Source organism: Pyxicephalus adspersus, chromosome 5, assembly GCF_032062135.1.
Source record: "Pyxicephalus adspersus chromosome 5, UCB_Pads_2.0, whole genome shotgun sequence".
NCBI lineage: Eukaryota > Metazoa > Chordata > Amphibia > Anura > Pyxicephalidae > Pyxicephalus > Pyxicephalus adspersus.
In genome coordinates, this window is record NC_092862.1 from 31484786 (window position 1) to 31504429 (window position 19644).

A 19644-nucleotide genomic window follows, 5' to 3' on the forward strand; every position below is an offset into this window, starting at 1 on the left:
CTACATGTTTTTGGCATGTCGGAGGAATTTGAGTTTCCATTGGTGTGGGTGTCATACAAACTCCTTGCAGATGGCATCTTGTCCAAAATTTAGATCTTGTGATGCAAAGGTAAAACTGCTTACCTCTGAGCCAACCATGCTTGCCATGGACTTACCATACTCCGTTCATGTTATTAGAAAGTTTCATGGAAATTTATCTCACGAGGTCTTTAGAAAATGAATGGGTCCCTTAATATCCAATAGAAAATATTATACCTACTACCTAAATATTATACCTAAAATATTATATCTACTACAGCTTTAACCAACATGCAACTTACAGAAAAAGTATAGAGTATACAAACACAGCTGCTGAATACAGGGAAACAGCAGGTATATTCTGCTCCCCCAAGAAGGACTTATGGGCTCATAAGCCTTAGCACCCCTGTAGTTAAGCTTTTGCTTCCTGTTTTGTAAAAGTTTGTGAGAAAAACAATTTTCTGTTTTTAAAGCGAGCATGGAGACAGAATCTGCATTTCCATAGCCATCGCTTGCATAATACCACACACTTCCAAATCCCCTGTACTGGCATCTGACTGCTAACATTGAACCATCACTTTGTAATCCTTGCCTAGAAGTTTGTAATGGCTTTTGTTTTCTCTCTGTGGGAATAGTCAAATTCGTGAGCCCTTTCTATAACAGATGTTCTAAATCCATGACTAGAGCCCTTCACACTGTGCACGCATCCTAACTGGAATTAATTCACAAGTTTGTCATTTTCAAGTTCGTGATTTCCTGCATTTCTTTACATAAGACGTAGACATTCACAGAGGAGGTGCTGCTTGCCAAGTCAACCTGCATCTCGCCAGCTGTTCATGAATTGCCACTTACAGCATCGTCCCTTCAACAGAACAGTTGCCTTCACTTTTATTTAAATCGTCATTGTTACTTTAAACCCTAAATTAGTAGAGACTACAAGCTTATGTATTAAAGATGAACTCTAGACATAAAGAAACACCCATTATGTTCAAATTATTATTATTTTTATTAAAAATATACCTGGACTGAATGGTATTTTAATTTCCAAAGTTCATCCTTTTTAGTGCTTCTATGAACTTACCCACTACAGAAACTCTCTTAGAAATAGCTTTGTGGCTTCGGCCATAAAGTCGGAGAGTCGGGGAAGTATACCTTTACCAGTGCGTGAAGGCAGTAGAAGGCACCCAACTGATATCACAGTGCAGCAGCTCCTTTACAATTCTGGTTCTAAACAACGCTAAATTGTGATGCTAGTTGCATAAATATTAAAGAAACACACAAACTTTTAAAATACAGATATGGTTTCAAGTAGCAACTTTACTGTGTTGCAGAACTACAACTTCTGATAAGACACACCTAACAGCGTTGGATGCTATCTCTAAATTTTCATTCTGTGCTCTGTGGCACTACGGTGTAGTGAACATACATACATTGTTACCTCCCAGTATGCATTTGGGTAATTTATTTAATCCCTTCCTATGCTGTCAGCTTTGCGTCACTAGCAGGTTCATTATCTGCAGTACTACCTGTCACTGGACTGTGCAAATCTATCATAGAAAAATCTGTACAATGCCATTGATGACTTTTCATTTTAAAAAAGGTCTAGCTGCATGGTTAAAATCCTGATCCAATGGGTTCAACACTGAGTAGCTGGGGGTAACTATACCAATAAGGAACTTTGTCTTTCTACTTTCTGCATTGATTTTGAAGGAACCTGTTAAAATTATTTCTATTAGATGACTCCAGAAGTAAGGGATTCTTAATTCTCCTGTGTTTTCAGGACAATGTAACGATTGGGGCCAGTGGTAGAACCTACAGGACACAGGAAAGGATGGGGGTCAATTATAGATTCTGAAAATTCTTTATCAAGCTTTTTTTTTTTTTATTACACCGAGGATTTGCAGTGGAACAGTGAATAATATTTCTGAATAGTGACAGCCACCATAAAAGCTACCTTGATATAGATATGATGAGTTCTTTCCCTAAAATTTCTAGTTGCCCAACTGCCATTCTCACAAAGTGGCCCCAATTTGTTAAAACTCCAAAGCTGGAGAGGTTACACTTACATCAGTGAAGCTGGGTGATCCATCAAACCTGCAATGGATCTGGTCCAGGATTGAAAACATTTGCTAACATATAGCTAATGACTTTTAAGAGATCCTGGTTTGCTGACTTATGTCTGTGCGCCTAATTTAGGTCTGTGATTTAGAAGTGCTAAAAACACACAGGAGATTACAGGAACCCATAAACGCTACAACTAGCCTGCTAGAACATATGCCAGAATTCAATAATTGTTTGAAAGGATTTTCAAATAAAATGATTTGGTATGCACATATTAGAGAACAGGCAGCTCAGGTTTACCTGGAGTTATTTAGATTAACACTGTTTAGACAATAGCTTATTGTGACCTGTCACACACCTCAGCCTGTTGTATTGTAGTAGAGTCAGTTTTTCATTTACATAAAGCAAGATGCTCAAAAATGCTTATGCGCAGCTTTGAAGGTTGAAATGAAATAGTAAAAATAAAAGACACATTAATGATTTCTGTAGTCATTATTAAAGCATTTGTGTAACTGTTGGAAGTCCCTAAATTTGCCATGATATCAGACTCTTGCAAATACCTTATGCAACTGAAATGAGACTGGAAGGAAGATGGGTGCCTCTTAGAGGTATTCAGATTTGCTTTATGTAAATGTCCTGACAGGAGGAGAAATTAAAATAGTCTGCCACTGCTCTTTTATTAAGTTAACTTATTAGAAAGTGGTGTCATCCACCCGTTTATGCTGGGTAACAAACGTATACACATTTAAGACTGCAACAAAAATCCAACTTAGATGAAAAACAATTTAGATTTCTTGTGTGTATTTTGATGATTACTTAAAGCATACCTAAACTCAACATTTTTTACATTACATAGAAGGGTAGACAACCCTTCTATATACAGTAAAAATGTTGTTGTTTTTTTATGTGCAACACCCTTTAAAAAAAAAAAAAAAGTGGCTACGTCATCTGATTTCGCACCTGCACAGTGCCAGATCGGGTAATGAAAGAAGACCGGATGAGAAGACATGATGGCGACGCCTGGCGCTTCCTCTTTGTCGGGACGAAAAGGAATCCTAGGACAACGCAGGACCAGCGCCATCGAGGGACCTGCGGGATTAAAGGTAGCTGTCATTTTTTTGTTTTTAGTTTTAAGATTCGCTTTAGGCAACCAGCATACTTTAGATGTATAGCGTAACAAATTTTCTTCTTAGAGGGTGTGATACAGAAATGCACATTTGCAAATATGGGATGTAAGAAGTTCAGATCATACATATAGGCTTAATCTGGCCATCCAAGGGTTGTTTTTTCCCTTTGATCAAGCAGTCAGCAATTTATTCTTTCATTTAATCTATCACAAGTTGATTGTGAATATCTAAAGATGTTTGGCCAAAGTGTGGAGTATACAGAATTCTGGTCAGGCTGGAAAACTTTGACAATCATACACCATATCTGATGGTTATTTTTTATTTTTTTGCTTTTTATTACAATGAATTTTGAGGTATGCTTTAATGTTTTACTGCACTTTTCTCCTCTTGGACTGTGCATTAATTGTGACGTGTTACACACTAGTTGATCAACTGATTTAAGATAAACGCTTGACACTGTACTTGCAATAGAAATGATTCATGGCTCTGTCAGCCAGATCAGACACACCTTTGGTTATTTGACTACAGATTAGTAAAATAGTGAATATTGAACATTCATGTAAAAAGGCAGAAAATCAAGATGCACATTGATGGACCTAGTCTATGACCATCACCATCAGTAGAAGAAATACAGTTTAATTGCCTCTTCCCAATGAATTAGCATCCACATTTTTATGTACAGGGAAGGATGTTCCACAAATCTTCTCATTATTTCAGTGGCATTTACAGATGGGTGTAAATTTTGGAGAGGCATAAAAAAGCCACTTAGATCTTTTGTCCATTCTCCGAGGTCTTGCCCATTTAATACTGGAGATTTGTGAAGAAAGTCTCTCTCAGGGGTTTTATTGCCTGATATATTTCAGTCAGGCCTTGGTGGACCCCTACTGATTTCTGTGTGTTTCTAAATGCGTTGTGAATTTGGGTGCATGAATGGCACAATGTGAGAGTTTCTCTTGCCGACTGACCTTACCAGACCTCCCCCTTCATCCCATTTTTCTTTCTTTTTAATAAATGTGCACGAAGGAAAATGGATGTTGCAGAGCTACTGCCAGGCAGGATTCCTTTCACACTGTGAGCCCCAGAACATATGCCTGTTGGGTCCCTCAGCAAAACCCCTTTTTAATTATGCTGATTTATCTCTGTTAATCTTCTGACATTAAAAACATAGAATATTACCAAAAGGATTCATTGCCTAAGACAGCTAGAGGAACAATAGCATTCCTACAGATAAGAAGTTGCAGCATGTCTTAAGGGAAGCAAAATAAAATTTTTAGGGATGTTTTATATAAAATGATGTTTGATGACATTTGTGCATTTTGGAACTTCTTGATTCATTGTTTTAATGACTTTGCAAAAAGTGCTATAAAGATTTTAAAGTGGTACCCCAAGCAAAACAGTAAATAGTTATTATACATCTATGTTAACTTTTACCTGATGAAGAATTTTAATTCTGTTCAGCCAGCTGCATTATTGTAATTATGAGAACCAGGTGGATTACTTCCAGGTTTATCTTTTCACCTTCCTAGACCTACTTGTGTTTCTTATCTTTAGTATAAATTCTGGACTACTCCCCAATACGTTGCTAGAGCCACCAAAATATGGTGATTTCAAATGTTCACACTTTTACACTGGAACAAAAACGATATGAGTAGCAAAAAACATAAACCACCTTAAAAATGTAGAATATTATCACCTGGCTCCTCCCCTGTATCTGGTGTTTACACTGTGGAAGTTAGAGATTTTTCAGCCCTGGATGCCACAATAGTTTAGTGTACTTGTTGTCACTCACTACAAGAAGTTAAACAGTGAGGAGTATTCCAATTGGCTAATGGTTGTCAAGGGGTGTCCTCCACTATGTAACTTCCTGGTATGTGCACTGATCAAAACAGCAACTTACCCATTTATAAACCTCTTTTGGCTCGTTGCTGTAAAAAACGGCTCTCCCAGTGGCAGCTGGTTGTTAGGTTTCACCCACTGATTTTCAATACCCTCCCTCTGGATCGAAAAGAGGCAAGGTAAAATCGCTTTTGATCAGGTTGGTTGATATACATGATCAAGCATCCACCAACCCATGTATGGCTACTTTTGATCAAAACAGTATTGCATAGACCTTTTTACGTGGCAGCTACAGTCATGTTAAAAAGAAATTACACCTTCTCTCAAGTCTAAGGTTTTATGTATCAGGGCATAAAACAGTCATCTAGTCTTTACCAGGTTCTCAAATTTTTTAAATCTAGCCTTCAAATGTACACACACAACAGATTCTACTGTGTTTATATTTAATTAACAAATGCGTGAAAAATCATGTACACTCATACCAGTAATCTTTATTTGCGTAACTTTATTAGTTCCTAAGATCAATGTGAAGAAATTTTGTCCCACTCCTCTGTACAACATTGCTTTGATTTATTAGGGCAGTCGTTTATGGTCCCAGCACTCTTAGGCTATGTACACACAGGCGATAATTGTCGTTGGAAAGGACAAATGACTGCACGATGCATGAACTAGTGCTGTACGTACAGCACCGTTCTTCTCTTTGGGGAGTTGAGGGGAAGAACGACAGAGCGGCACCCCACTTGGCTCTATCTCCCTTCACTTCCATAGCAGTCGTTCATTGTCCATCATCCGTGAATCCACCAGGACCGTCCTTCGTGCTATGGACGACGAGCACTGTAAACACGCAAGACTTTTGTCCGATATCAGCCCTGAGCCAATTATCAGATGAGAACTATTGCATGTATATACCTAGACTTAAGTTGGGATCATTTTCCTTTAGCATTACTCAATTCACCCATGCTTTAGCTGCTGCACAAATGGCCTCGCATTTGACTCTAGAATAGTTTGTTATGCAGAAGAGTTCATGGATTAATGTTCCCAGGTCCTGTGGTTGCAAAACAAGCCCATATCATCACCCTTTCACTACTGTGCTTTACAGTTTATATGAGAGGTATTTGCTGATGTACTGTATTTTGTTTTTTGCCAATTGTGGTTCTGTGCATTATTGCCAAACTTCACATAGTTCTCGCCAGTCCAAAGGACAGAAAAACTTGTGATTTATTCTGATGCAACTTTGCAAACTTAAGCCATGCTGCTATGTCCGTTTTGGGGAGAAGATGCTTTTTTTCTGGCCACCCTTCCAAATGATTCATACTTGTTCAGTGTACCACCTTTGGAATCTTTTTAGTGTTTATATAACACCTGTAATTTTGCTTTGTTCTTTTTGTTTCTTTTTTTCACCAAATTACAATTGCAGAAAGCTCACTGCTGCATCCACTGTGTAATTCAACAGATAAATACCACCCATCTGCCAAACCAGGGAATTATGTGTGTTTTGCATTAGATACCATTGATAATTTAATTGAAAGTTAATATTTTCTGCTTTTATGTTCAAGTGTTGTGACTAAACAATAACTATTTTAAGTATGCATTACCCCTACAAACCCACCAATCATAGGAAAACAACAATCATCACTAAAATTTAAAAAAACTATACTGGTAAGGCATACCATGTTCCTATTCATGTTCCTTCATGTTCCTATTGACCATTCACAAGGATTTTAAGCTATGCTGGCATCTACCAGAGTACTATTCTCTCTGATGGATGTAGTAAAACACTAAATCTGCCTTTAATGTTGGAAGTTTTATGATTTCTGTAGACTCTGAGGAAGAAGTATGGGAACTCATTTTTTTTTAGAAACTGCTAATCCCACAATGCCTTATTCATCTGCCAATGGCAATTAAAGAAGGCTGTCAAAGCCAAAATATTATTCCTAACATTGATGCAACAATAGCTCATATGATTTTTGATACTTATACATATATCACATTTCTTTAGTATTCTTGTAGCTACAATACATTATTATTTGCATATAAATTGGATAAAAGTTTAGGAAGGCTGATTATAATTGTTAAGCTATGAGCATTCTGACTAAAGCTCTAATGTTGGACACACAAGTGTAGCCAGAGCTTTGTTCTATCGATATCTTGATGTTCCATCATGGAATGTTCACAGATAACACTTGTAAGTGTCTGCTGGAAATATGGCAGTGAGAGAGTGAGAAGACCCCAGAGGAATTTGAGGGTACACTTCAAAAAATGACCTGGCTTTCCATCCTGGCTTTAATCTGTCTGGATCAAGCATTCCCTGTTCTATACAGCTGCACATCTATATTCATGATCTTCTCTTATCTGGGCAGGGACAGATAAAAGAGAGGTGATATGTGGAGGGTCAAGCCTGATGGGAGACAGCTGGAGGAAAAAGAGGTTTTTAATCATTAATTCACAAATGCTTGTGTTCTGGGTATTAATATTCTTTTTGTCTATTATGTTTACTTTATAAAGAGTCCACTAAAAATTCAGCTCATTGTTTTCTTGCAAGGAAGACTATTTAAAGTGTTTGCAAGCCAAATGTTCTTGTTTACAGTTTTGGATGAAGTAAGGTAGAATATGGAAATCCTACCTGATTTTCACCACTGTTTTTTAGGCTCCATTAGATGGACTTACCTTCCCTACAACGTAGATGAAAACTAAAACATCCAATGGGTTTTAGTTCTTCCAGTCCTACCAAAAAAAACCTCCACCTGGGTTTTGCAGAGGAATGGAAAGTAAATCTAAATCTTTCTAGTGTAACCCCCTAGAGCAAAGGTCCCCAACCCCCAGTCTGCGGCCTACTAGTGGGCCGCAAGGCCGTCTGACAGGTGGGCCGCAAGAATATGGAGACCAGCAGTGGTCCATGGCTCTGGCCAGTGTACCCCCCAGCGGGGTCAGGAGAAGGACCTCACTTGGGGGGTGCACCGGCCAGAACCTAGGACCCTGTCCCCAGTATGCGTCACAGGCCAGAGCCACGAACCACATCTCCCAGAGACAGCGCTCAGACCTGCGATAGAGGAGTGAGCAGGTTCTAACATCATGACGTCACTCTAGGGGGAAGTTTATTCCCCTTTAAGTAACACACGGCTCCCTGTGCAAGCGCAGTCCGGAATCCGTGCATTTAGTTGTCCGCGACCTCCAAAAGGTTGGGGACCACTGCCCTAGAGCACTAAAACTTGACGCGGGTTCTGACCTTCCCCCTTTCTGTCAAACCTAGGAAATGTTTTGACTGGACATAAACTTTACTTGTAGATGCGGAACTCCAGCCATATTTTACATTTTTCTACTTCTCTAAATTTCACAATTAGATTTTGGCTCCTCACACCAGCCACGTTCTGCTTACATTCATAGAAAGCTACATAGACTTAGTAATGATATTACTGGGTCTAAAATAAGTAATATGTAGCTAAAACCAGAAAGTTCCACATTTTTTTTTTTGAGAATGTTGCTAAGGGATGAAGAGGGAACCAGGGAAAGCACAATATAAGTAAATATAACTTTAGTTGGAATATGGCACTAAAATCAATTAAATCTGAAAAAGGCAGAAATACTGACAATCAGTTAATACTGAAATAAATGATTAGACCAGTAAAATAAAATGCACGCTACCATGTAAAATGGCTACTATAAAACATAAAAAGGTGATTAAGACATGCTCTTGTTCAGATAAGAGCAACCAATCAGCATACTGATGTATTTCATTTTCATGTGGTTTAGACCAGTTCTGTGTTTTGTGTGTTTTCCAAATGTTCCAGCGGGGAGTCCATTTTAGAGGGTCATATGAAAATGAGACAGAACTTCCAATGTTTCCCAAACAGGGTTCCTCCAGAAGTTGCTAGAGGTTTCTTGAGCCATGAGCAGTTTGTGCCTCTCAGGTCAAATTGAGCAGCACCAATGACCTTTTTGGCCACCTAGAAGGGTGACCTTCTTCCCAATAGCCAGTAATGTAGAATGCATTCTTCCTTCTGACCACCACACTAATATGCTGTGAGTTGTGGATATAAATATAGTAATATAAACCTATAGGTTATTTGAAATGATTCCCCATACTAAAAGGGTCAAGAAACACTGGCCTAGTGCAAATTACTTTAAGAACATGAGGTATTCTTCCCAGCTGACAGAATTTCAGGTTTGAGGGGAAATTCCAAAAAAAGCCATTGGGGTAGTGTGGCTTCCATTTCCCAACCACAGTTAGCCATGGCCTTCCTATAGGGAATAAATGTGAACTTGGGGTGATTCATCAAAACCATCTGATTGGTGTTGCTCCTGGCAGGATAACAGTCACCTGGTATTCTCCACAAAATTCTCTGTTTAAACACCCTTAAAGAATGAGGTGAGGACTAGTATTCAAAAGCTACCCCAAAGGAAACCTCTACTGAAAATAATGGGACTGCATTTACTGACCTATTTCTGACAAGGCCAGTTTTTTTAGGTGCTTTAAATGTTAATATTTTTTCAAGCAAAGCAGGCACATTGGGCCTGACTTATTAAAGCTCTCTAAGATTGGAGAAGACAGACAATCATGAGAGAAATTTGGTGATCCAGCAAACCTGGATTTGCTTTTGGCAATATTTTTTAGTCCTGAACCAGATCCATTTCAGGTTTGCTGGATCACCCAGGTTCTCACTATCTTCTCCAGTCTTGGAAAGCTTTAAAAAATTATTTCCATTAAGTCCAGTTAAAGTTCAAAATATGCATGTATATTCACCTTTAGGATTGAAACCATTTCTACCAGTTTACAACCAATACTTTATGGCTATGTGGTACTTTAGCTTATAATTCAATTAATTTTCCTTTATTGCATGCATTATTAAAACATTTTGCCTAATACAAATATATAAATATTTGTAAAGAAAAGCTTGTAATAAAGATGAAGATGATTCTAGGCTCTTGCACCTTGCTCTTGGACAGTATTTAGAAAATGCCCCAGAAAAAAAAGTGCGTGTATGTGTGTGTGTGTGTGTGTGTGTGTGTGTATATATATATATATATATATATATATATATATATATATATATATATATATAATATGAATATGTCATTGTTGATTTCGCTCTGCAACCGCCTTACTTCTAAGTATGTTCTGTATAACTCTATCTTGCTGATTGACAGCATAGAGTTCACTAAACTGCGCTAAAGACAGCCAAGAAGAAACCACAGTGATGTAATCTGTCATTGCGGCTTTTGCTGGGAATCTCCCTTTGCATCTCCAGGCTGTGTGATTCTCTTGATTCTGATTGACTGAGCTATAAAAATACAAAACATAGCAGGTTCCACGAATATTAATAAAATATTTTTGTGCTATTAGCGGCTCCTAATGGAGTTTTTCTTTAGTTTTTAATAGTCTATAGAAAAGGATCTCTGGTAGTAATGTTCTGTAGTTTCTTTTTCTCTAAAAAGGTGACAGCTTCTTGGAGCCGGAATCCCTTCTATGTGGTTTCAGCCTGGCTTTCTTTTCTAGTAATTTACCATAAATCCGGAATATGCTAGGAATAATCCCATTCATCGAGTGATATCATAGAACAAAGTTAGTCAACAAAACCTTTTTGATCTTTAGGGGGTCACGAGGTAAATCCTTTTGCTGACATTTGAGTCTTATATCCTGCATAGCCTGAATATATTTATTAAAGCCTAACTGCAGCTAAAATTAGTTTGTTTTGAAGAGCATGGAGAAAAGATAAAACCACAAAGTTGTTTTGTGGTCTGTGACTCTACTTGGAAAATTCCTTATCACTTTCTCCCTGGATGACAGGAAGTGTTGGAAAATCTCTGATGTTGGAACAGATTCCCAAAAATACAGAGTTTGTTTACTATACATCTGTAAGGGCTTTTTCCTTCTTTTGGTTTGAGTTAGGCTTTACATAAGATATTGTGGAGACTTAAAATGTACAATGCATATTTTATGGATGCTGTATTTTTAGGGCATTTTTTAAATACTGCTTAAGAGCCAGGGACTTAAGAGCCTAAAATCATTTTCCTTCAGGAATAACTAGTGATGGGTCTTGTGGGTAGGCTCCGTCTTCTTGTTTACCCACAATGTTCATCATAATGTTTGGAGGTGACATATGCTATTAGCTATTGGTTTAATGTAAAAATGTAAAAAAAATCTACTTGTGTAGTTATACTAAGTTATACTTAGTGATGCTGCAATTCTGGATCTTCGTGGCTTTTGCTCTTGTTTGTCCTACACTGGTTTATATTTTTCTGCTGCCTTTCCATCCTTTTCTTTTTTCTTGCCATGTAGAGATTAGACATCTTTAGTACATCACAAAATTTCAAAGTTGATGTGAAATTTTCCCTGAATAACTAAGCCCTCAAACACTCAAAACCTAATATAGTACTTTATGCATTAGTTAGACATGACAGAATAGCTCTTTTACACAGCTGTGGAAAGAGAGCCAGTACTGTTAGGGAAACATTATTGAAATTGAGGTTTTATTTGCACTCAGCAGACAGGATCTGTTCTGTAGGAGATAGTAGCTCTTTTATGGAGCCTTTTACCACACCTAATTAATACAGTAGAAGTATATGCAGAACCTTTGGCCAAATATTCCCTTAAAAAAGGATACTAGAAAAAAAATGGAAGTTGTGCCCCAAAAAGACTGTGCAAAGGCCAAAGGACTGGTTACCAGAACCTCTTTTAGTCTCCCTATACCTGATCTTTCCCCATCTCTGACTTATCTTTTGCGCTGTGTCTCAGTATGGAGGTGGCCATCTTGGTAAAGGCAGGGTTTTACCTTTTTATGTCAGCCTCCAGCAGCGAGAACAGCGAGCAGCACATAAGTGACACCAATGATCACCCAGATTCTCCAAGTCACAGGCAGCAATACATTCTTTTTTGTTTCCAAGTAAAAAAGTATCCCTTTAATATTCTAAGTGCCAAAAATAGGACTCCACCCCTAACTGTATGAACTTTAAAATCTTTAGTGAAAGCTCCTGTTTTATCAGTGTGAACATACAACCAACAACTCCTTAATACTAATTCTGTATCAGTATAAAACTGTTTTGGAAGATTTGTTAGAAAATACAAAGAAATTACTTTCTAAACCCCTCTATTTCTTATGCAAGACAACCAAATTGATGGACAAAAACTCCTGTAGTGGTTTTCATATGTATTGTAAACCAATGTTAACTGTTTTAAACAGTCACATGAAAATGCTATTGAACGCTTAGCAGTTGATTTCGGTCATTTGGAAAGTGGTAACTGCACTACAGCTCCACACTTATACTTAAGGAAGTTCCTATTCATTGTCATCTAACCTAAAAGTATTAAAAATATACGCAGCATTTGAATTATAGTCTAATGATTGACCAAGTATGTTGACAAAGCTAGCAGTTTTTATGAGGTGTGCTCTCTCCTTTTTTGACTTGCACCTCAATCCCCCATTTACAATTGAAGAATCCATGGGGTACTGCTCAAGGTATAGCCATAGGCTGGTTTTTGTGAACAATAAGCTGTGGCTGGAACTTTAAAAGTGCCATTTATAGAAGAATATATTATGATTTTAATGTAGAGGTTGACTTTCAAAAATCCGGCCATTGATAATCCGGTTCCTTCAGATTTCCGGCATGAATTTTGGAGCGCATTTTAAAATTTACACTGTTTTCTGGAGACGCCATTTATGTTTTGACGGCACTGTACTCCAGAATCAGCTGTTGGGTCTTGCTTGCATGTGCTTTCCCGCTCATTTCTACTCATTTATTTGCTGCTATATAGCCCCATTATGGATTTAGCATTCATTTAAAGAACTGCACAGGTAGTAATTTTCTGTTAAATATATACAGCATGTATATTCATACAAAATACAGAATTTTTGAAAATCTGGCACTCCTCAGGTCCAGATGTTGCCGTTTTTTTGAATGCCAACCTGTATTCTTGTACTAAAATGTGTTTTTAGGATATGCACATTTCTTGGTTGATCATATTTGCACATTGTTGGATGAATCGGCACACTTTCCAACCTGCCTACGTGGTGCTTCCAGCTTTTAATATTTGTGTGTGCCATTTTTGCAGTGAAAGCTCCTTTATGCATTATAAAGGGAGCAAACTGTAGGTGTCATACACTTTTTTAAACTTTAGGACTGGACATGACTAGCATTTTTTGTGTGCAATAATGAAATCACGTTTGAAAGATCAGAGTTCATTGTCTTTGATATCTACTTTGTTTCTGGCAGTCCGAAGCAGTAGTTTAAATTCAGTTATGTCTCTATTCTCCTTTACGGGTATTACCACTCATTTTTAATTATGCCTTAAGACACTTTTATACATTTTACTTACTGTATTTTGTATTGATTTATTTTTTGGCTGCAGGTCAGTTACAGTGATAGACAGAGCGGAAATGATTTCATGACATGCTTGACACTGTCGCCTGTGCAAATGACATTCCATGGCATTGGCAACTCTGTGGAAACCAGCCATGATCAGGTACTAGTCTTGCCACATTCACAATGTTATTCACCCCGTGGTGATGTAGTATTGTGATGGAAATTATGTATGTTCTCTAATCTTTTATTGTGCTGCCTGTTCAGTGTAATTTTCTAGTCTTGTATAGAACAATAACCAGTTATAGACATCCATACAAGACCTTGTATACAAAATATTAGAAAGTTATGAGTCCAGTAAAGCCCATAGAAGGACTGGCAGTGAAATTTGCACAAACAAGGCTTTGGGCCCTTGAGTCATCATTTTATCATCATTTTAGGAGTTATTCTTATACCAAAGTTTTGTTTATCAATTTAGAGTCCCAGTTACGTGCCCCGATGTCATCAGTCAGTTTTCACTTAGTCAAAAGTTGGTGTTCCACTTAGCACAGAGGCAGTTTGCTAGACCTGTCCTAGCTCCCAATCTGCAGATGTTATCACTACTTTGTTTTGTAAAAAAAAAAACAAATGGTAAAATGAGAAAAGACTGTACGGTTTCACAGTAATGGAAGATAGCCATAGATAAGCAGGTATCTTTAACCAGCAGTGGTGAGATGAAAATGCTTATTCTACATTGTACAGAAATACTGGGGTTTGCCAAATACTTCAGGAAATATACTAAAGGGTTATACAAGAGTGCATACACAGTAAACACTTATTTGTCTTTTCTGTATTGAAATTTAAAGTTTGTTAACAGTTGGTGGAAATTATCCATTGGACCACTGCATATCTAAGTGTTCTGATTGTAGCAAGTCATGCTTGGACTGTCTGTAAAGAGATATCCAGTAGTCACTGTTCTTTCTGCCATTGTGCAAGCATGCACTTATCCTTTCTTTTCTAGGAAAGAAAAGAATGAAACTTGCCATCACATGCCATCGTGCAAACAACTTTTTAAAGCAAAAATATTGTGTAATACTGATTTTTTTTTCACTTGTCAATAATTTGTAATCACTTGAGTCATTTGTGTCCCAAAAAAAATCACATTAAAAGGTCAAAGTATGATAAGCCTTCTGTAAAAAAATAGATATTGTAATGGCCTTCCTGTAACATTGGGGGGAAATGAAACTTCCTCATGTGTCAATGGACTTTAGGCTGCTAAGAATGACATCAGTATGACATTAGTTAGGTGCTTCTGAGATAACTCAGAATTAATTAATCAGGTTTTTATTTACCTGGATTCCAACTAGTTAAGTCCCTACATTTTCTGGGATCTTTCAATAAACTCATGCTACAGATTCTAAACATAAGATTACAGTCTGTCCAAAAGCACTGTAAAAAACAGAAAATCCTGCAGGTATTGTGACCCTTTCACCCAAAGTGACCCTTTCATTTTCCTAATTCGTTCAGCTACAATTGTTTATAAGAGAGACTGAATACCTCTTCAAATTTCCTTCCTTGCAGAATGTGTTGAAAAGCATCTCCCCTACTGGGTTCCGTTGTTCGTTCTGCAGGCCGCTATGCCACTGAAGGATTCAAAGGCTGGCAGCAGCAATCACAACATTCAGCAAGGGACATGTGTTATTGGACACACTAAAACAGGGGTGCCCAACAGGTGGATCGCAATCCACCAGTAGATCTCGAAGGCAACGCAAGTAGATTGCAGAGCCCTGCCTTTCAAAATAAACTCTACCGTGCACAGGAGTTATTAAGTCCAAGTTTTTAGTGTTGGTAGATCATTTTGACTTGGTCATTTTAAAAGTAGCTCACAAGGCAAAAAAGTGTGGGCACGCCTGCACTAAAAAATGTCAGGTACCTCTAACTTCTCAAGAAATGAAAGAATGAGATGGCTGCCAGGCAGAGAATAGGTTATTTTTGTGCTTTTATTGGAAAGCAACATGGTTCAATTTTCAAACTCAAATTAAGGTGGACAGCATGCACTTTTAAATGTATAATGGAACTAAATCTAAATGGTAAGTTGTAAGAAACGTCTTTATTGCAAAGGAACAGGCTATATATTGTCTACAATAAACAAAAAAAACATATTGACCAGGCCAGAGTAATGTGACTCCCACAGATGCATGCAGGAGTTTGGCAATTCCTGGCAACCAGTTATGTTAACCTTTAAATCATTGAAGTAAATAACAGTGACTGTTGATCCAGGAACATCCGATTGCCTTATGGAATCAGGAAGGAAATTTTTTTTCCCCTGTTGAAGCAAATTGTACCAGGGTTTTTTTGCCTTCCTCTGGACCAACTATATCTTATAGGGTTTTATATCTGGGATATGTTTACTTCCCTAGTGGTTGAACTTGATGAACTTATGTCTTTTTTTCAACCTAACCTACTATGTAACTAGGTTTTCCACATTACTATACCTTCAAACCCCCCAAATGTTTATTTAGCCCCGAATGTATTCACTGAAACGTGCAAAGGCTCTATGGAAGAGAGGTTTAATTATAAAATGATTGGATACATCTCATTTCAAACACAGGCTACTCCGTACTGGCCTTGTTTATTCAAAAACAATACTGGCAGAACTGCTTTGCAGAGCATGTTTTGCTAGATTGCATAACGTGGGCTTTTTTATAACTTGCTCTCATTAAGTAAGATTTTCTCCATTGTGCTTGATTTGAGAAGCATTAAATGAGTTGTTTACATTCCACATTGTACACAAACTAGGATCCTGTTGGTGTGGTCTACCCAAAGCTGCCAGGACGATGTTTATTCTGGAACTGTATCCAATCAAATATTAAATTCTTACTAATAGCTTATCTAAAATTACAAATAGCCTGTTCAACAAATTAAAAAAAAAAGCCTAATATGAAGAAAAAGAAATAAAAAAGTCAAATCCTTTCCCTGCAAACCAATATAAATTATAGGTACATTTGCACAAAGTCAGGAATTTCATTTGAATATAGTCAGGTGAATGATTAACCAATTATACCAAACAGGTGCTATTGATCATTATATCCATATGTAGGTTGTGTCATTAACTGAAAGAAAAACACATTCAAGAGACTTAAAACTGCGTAAGGAACAGGCAAATTCTTCTACCAAGGTGAGGTTGTGGAAGGACATTTCATGTCACAAGTCATACACCATGTCAATACTGAGCAACAAGACAGTTATACTACATTAGCAAGGTCAAAGATTTTGAAACAGACTGGGGTTTCAGGATGTGCTGTTCAAGCACTTTAGATGAAGTACAAACAAATGGGCAACAGTGAGAACTGTAGACACAGTGGCCAGCCATGGAAACTTAGTGTGGCAGATGAAAGAAACATCACTTTTGATTTCCTTTGAAATCAGAATATGTCCAGCAGAGCCATCAACTCGGAACTTCGTTGAAACCTGCAGGATCCAGGTACACCCATCTGCTACTAAAATATTGGTCAAGTACCTATCTAACACACTATATCATCAGGGAGTTGTCTGATTGGACCCAAATCCAATGTCATTAGGAACTAATAAATGTCATTAGGAAGAATTACATAAAAAGACAGAAGGATTTGAGGCAACCAAAGATCTGTAGTTAGTTTTCTAAGATATTTGGAACAACCTTCCTGACATATTCTTTAAAAAACTGTGTGCAAGTGTACCTTGAAGAATTGATGATTTGAAGACAAAGGGTGGTCACACCAAATATTGATTTAAATTATTTTGCTCTCCTGTTCATTCACTTGCATTTCTAATTGATAAGAAAAAAAACTATTAACACTTCTATTTGAGAAAAGCATTCTTAGTTTACAGCATTTCTTCACACCTCCCTAAACCTTTTGCACTGTCTGTGTGTGTGTGTTTGTATGCAAAGAGAACGAAAGGTACATTAAAGTATTCTAAAACTAGCAGACAATACTAGTGTTTTTTTTTTTTTTTTGGAAGGTAGTTTCTAAAAAAAAAATTGTGTGTGTATTTTGGGAGGTTAGCTAATTTGCACATCAGCAGCCCTTCCAAGTTCGGAATAGGCAATTATGGTATTACCATAAAGTTAATATCTCTGCAAGAAATGCCTTTGCACAGACTAGAGTTGATTATTTAATATGCTCCAAATTGTTCTACAGTGAGGCAAATTATGTTTTACACATTCCAGAAATGACAGAATGTATTGAGTGTTCTTTAAGACATTTAAAAGAGTTTTACAAGTGATTTGTTGGACCTGGATCATTTAGTATTGAGCTTTTTCTTAAACAAGGTGGTAAAGCTGTCCTTGGTATTACTGAGAAATGAGCCATCCCCAGATAATTAACTATATTAAATCTCTGGTGACAGGCATTATTGCATGACATTAAAGTCAGCTAGCAGTGCGGAAGACTTTTGACAAGGGGGTGGAAGTCTTGATCAAATTGGCCATTTTTTTCTAAAAAAAAAAAAAAAAATGACGTAACCCTTAAACATTTGGAAGTAATTATCTTAAGTATGGTTTCAATAACAATGTTTGGCAAATTTTGTAAATTGTGAGTTGCAGTGGACTCTTTACAAGCTTCTATTTCTACTTCAGTTATTTTATATTTTAATGACATTTAAGTTGAATGTATGCACACCTTCAAAAACTGCATTATCAAATGTGTTTTTAACATTTATTTGTGGTTTACAGCCATTAGTGCAACAGAGGGAAGTAAAACACGTCTATTTTATGTTTTGAGAAAATGAATGTGAGCACAGATTTCCGAGATGTTGGTTTTGGATGCAGTGTTTGAAAATATACCATTAAGTTTTCTGGAAACTTTTGGGCCTGAGGTTGCAAAAAAAAATCTGTCTTTTGGATGATAATGCTTTTGGGTAGTCATGGTCACAGCTAGTTTGTATAATAAATCTTTCCTTCATCAGCCAATTGTAATTAAAGATTTTGCTCTTTGCTGCGGACACAAACAAAAAAAGGTGTATTTAATCTCTGGTTGTACCAACTTTTGTACAAACTCTTTTTTCATGCGTTTAACTGTTGCACAAGAAAACTTGTAAGGGGCTACCCTGTAAAGGTTTGAAGGGGCCCTGTTAAGATGGCTGTAATCACAGACCAGGGCAGTGAATATTGGTGTCACAAAAGTTTCAGAAGATAATCTGCTTGCATGGCAAAGCACAATCTGACAGCATATTATAATGTATAACCTATATCAAGAATCGGGAATTGACAGCTGTAATGAGCAGAAGTGCCAGAATAAAAAAGCTTTATTGGGTATTCAGTTTCCTGTAGAGTCTATAGACATCTATGGGCATTGAGTATTGCATTTTGTAAAGTAATATCAGTATGAACTTTGCTAATTCAAACTTTGCACATATCGAAATGAAAGCAGATGTTTTTAAACAAAATTGCTCAGTATCTTATTGGGATAGCAAGTTTAAAGACTGTTACATGGGAGGGGGTGGCCCCATATGTGGCTTTATTCCTCAAGTTACTTTATCTCAGGACAGCTGAGTGTTTTAAATAGTGATTACTAAATACACTTTTTCTTATCCACATTTTAAAGCAGGATTTAAAGCCCATGTTACTTATATTTCCTATTACCTTGCAGGGCTGCCAATATCTTCTTCTTTTTTCACTTCCTTCTTGCAATCTTCAGCCATCTTGATTGGCCGGGATGACAAAACTTGTTCATTCATTCCCGGCATGCAAAGAAAATTTTGGTGGTCCATGGCTTTGGCCACTGCGTACCATGTCTCCCGTATGCATCGCAGGCTCAGGGCGGTGGGCGGGTTGTCTCTCTGGACATAACCCGCTCACTCTCCTATCACTCTTTGAGTGATTTACGGCTCCCCACCCATGCAAGGTCTGGAGTGCGTAAATTTAGCCACAGCCACAGGTGACCTCACTTTTCTCCATTAGGAAATGATTCTTGTTTCTATTTTACATTTCTAGGGTGGATGTTACTCATCACAGCTGAGACCTTGATACTGCACTTAAAGCTGCCAGTGCCCAACTCCTGGGATACGTCACTTTTACCTGATGCTGTCAAGGAACCCTAATTTGGCCTTATTGCTTTTTCTCCCTCTTCCTGTATAAGTCCTTCTGTACAGAGGATTGCAAAAGATTAGTACCAAGCCAAAATTTGATACTTGAGCTAGATTCGTTGTACACATATTGGTTTTTGAATGAATATATATCTGTGTTATTTTTGTTAGCTTGAAGTTCAGCTTTGATATGACCATTTTTAATACTTGTTGCTCATTTCTAGTTTGTTAGTTGTCACTGCTCACCATGAGCAGAATTGAG

The 19644-nt window shown here is 37.4% G+C and overlaps 1 protein-coding gene across 4 annotated transcripts in view; it reads left to right on the forward strand.

Moving 5' to 3' along the window:
* STAU2 (staufen double-stranded RNA binding protein 2) overlaps positions 1-19644 on the forward strand; it is a 170836-nt gene that overhangs the window by 107889 nt on the left and 43303 nt on the right. For 2 of the 4 annotated variants that reach the window (XM_072411049.1, XM_072411052.1), the window contains one exon: positions 13387-13500. The exons of the other annotated variants lie outside the window; for them this stretch is intronic. In XM_072411049.1, the coding sequence (XP_072267150.1) occupies positions 13387-13500 (114 nt within the window). The remainder of the gene's footprint in view (positions 1-13386; positions 13501-19644) is intronic. 4 annotated transcript variants of the gene reach the window in all.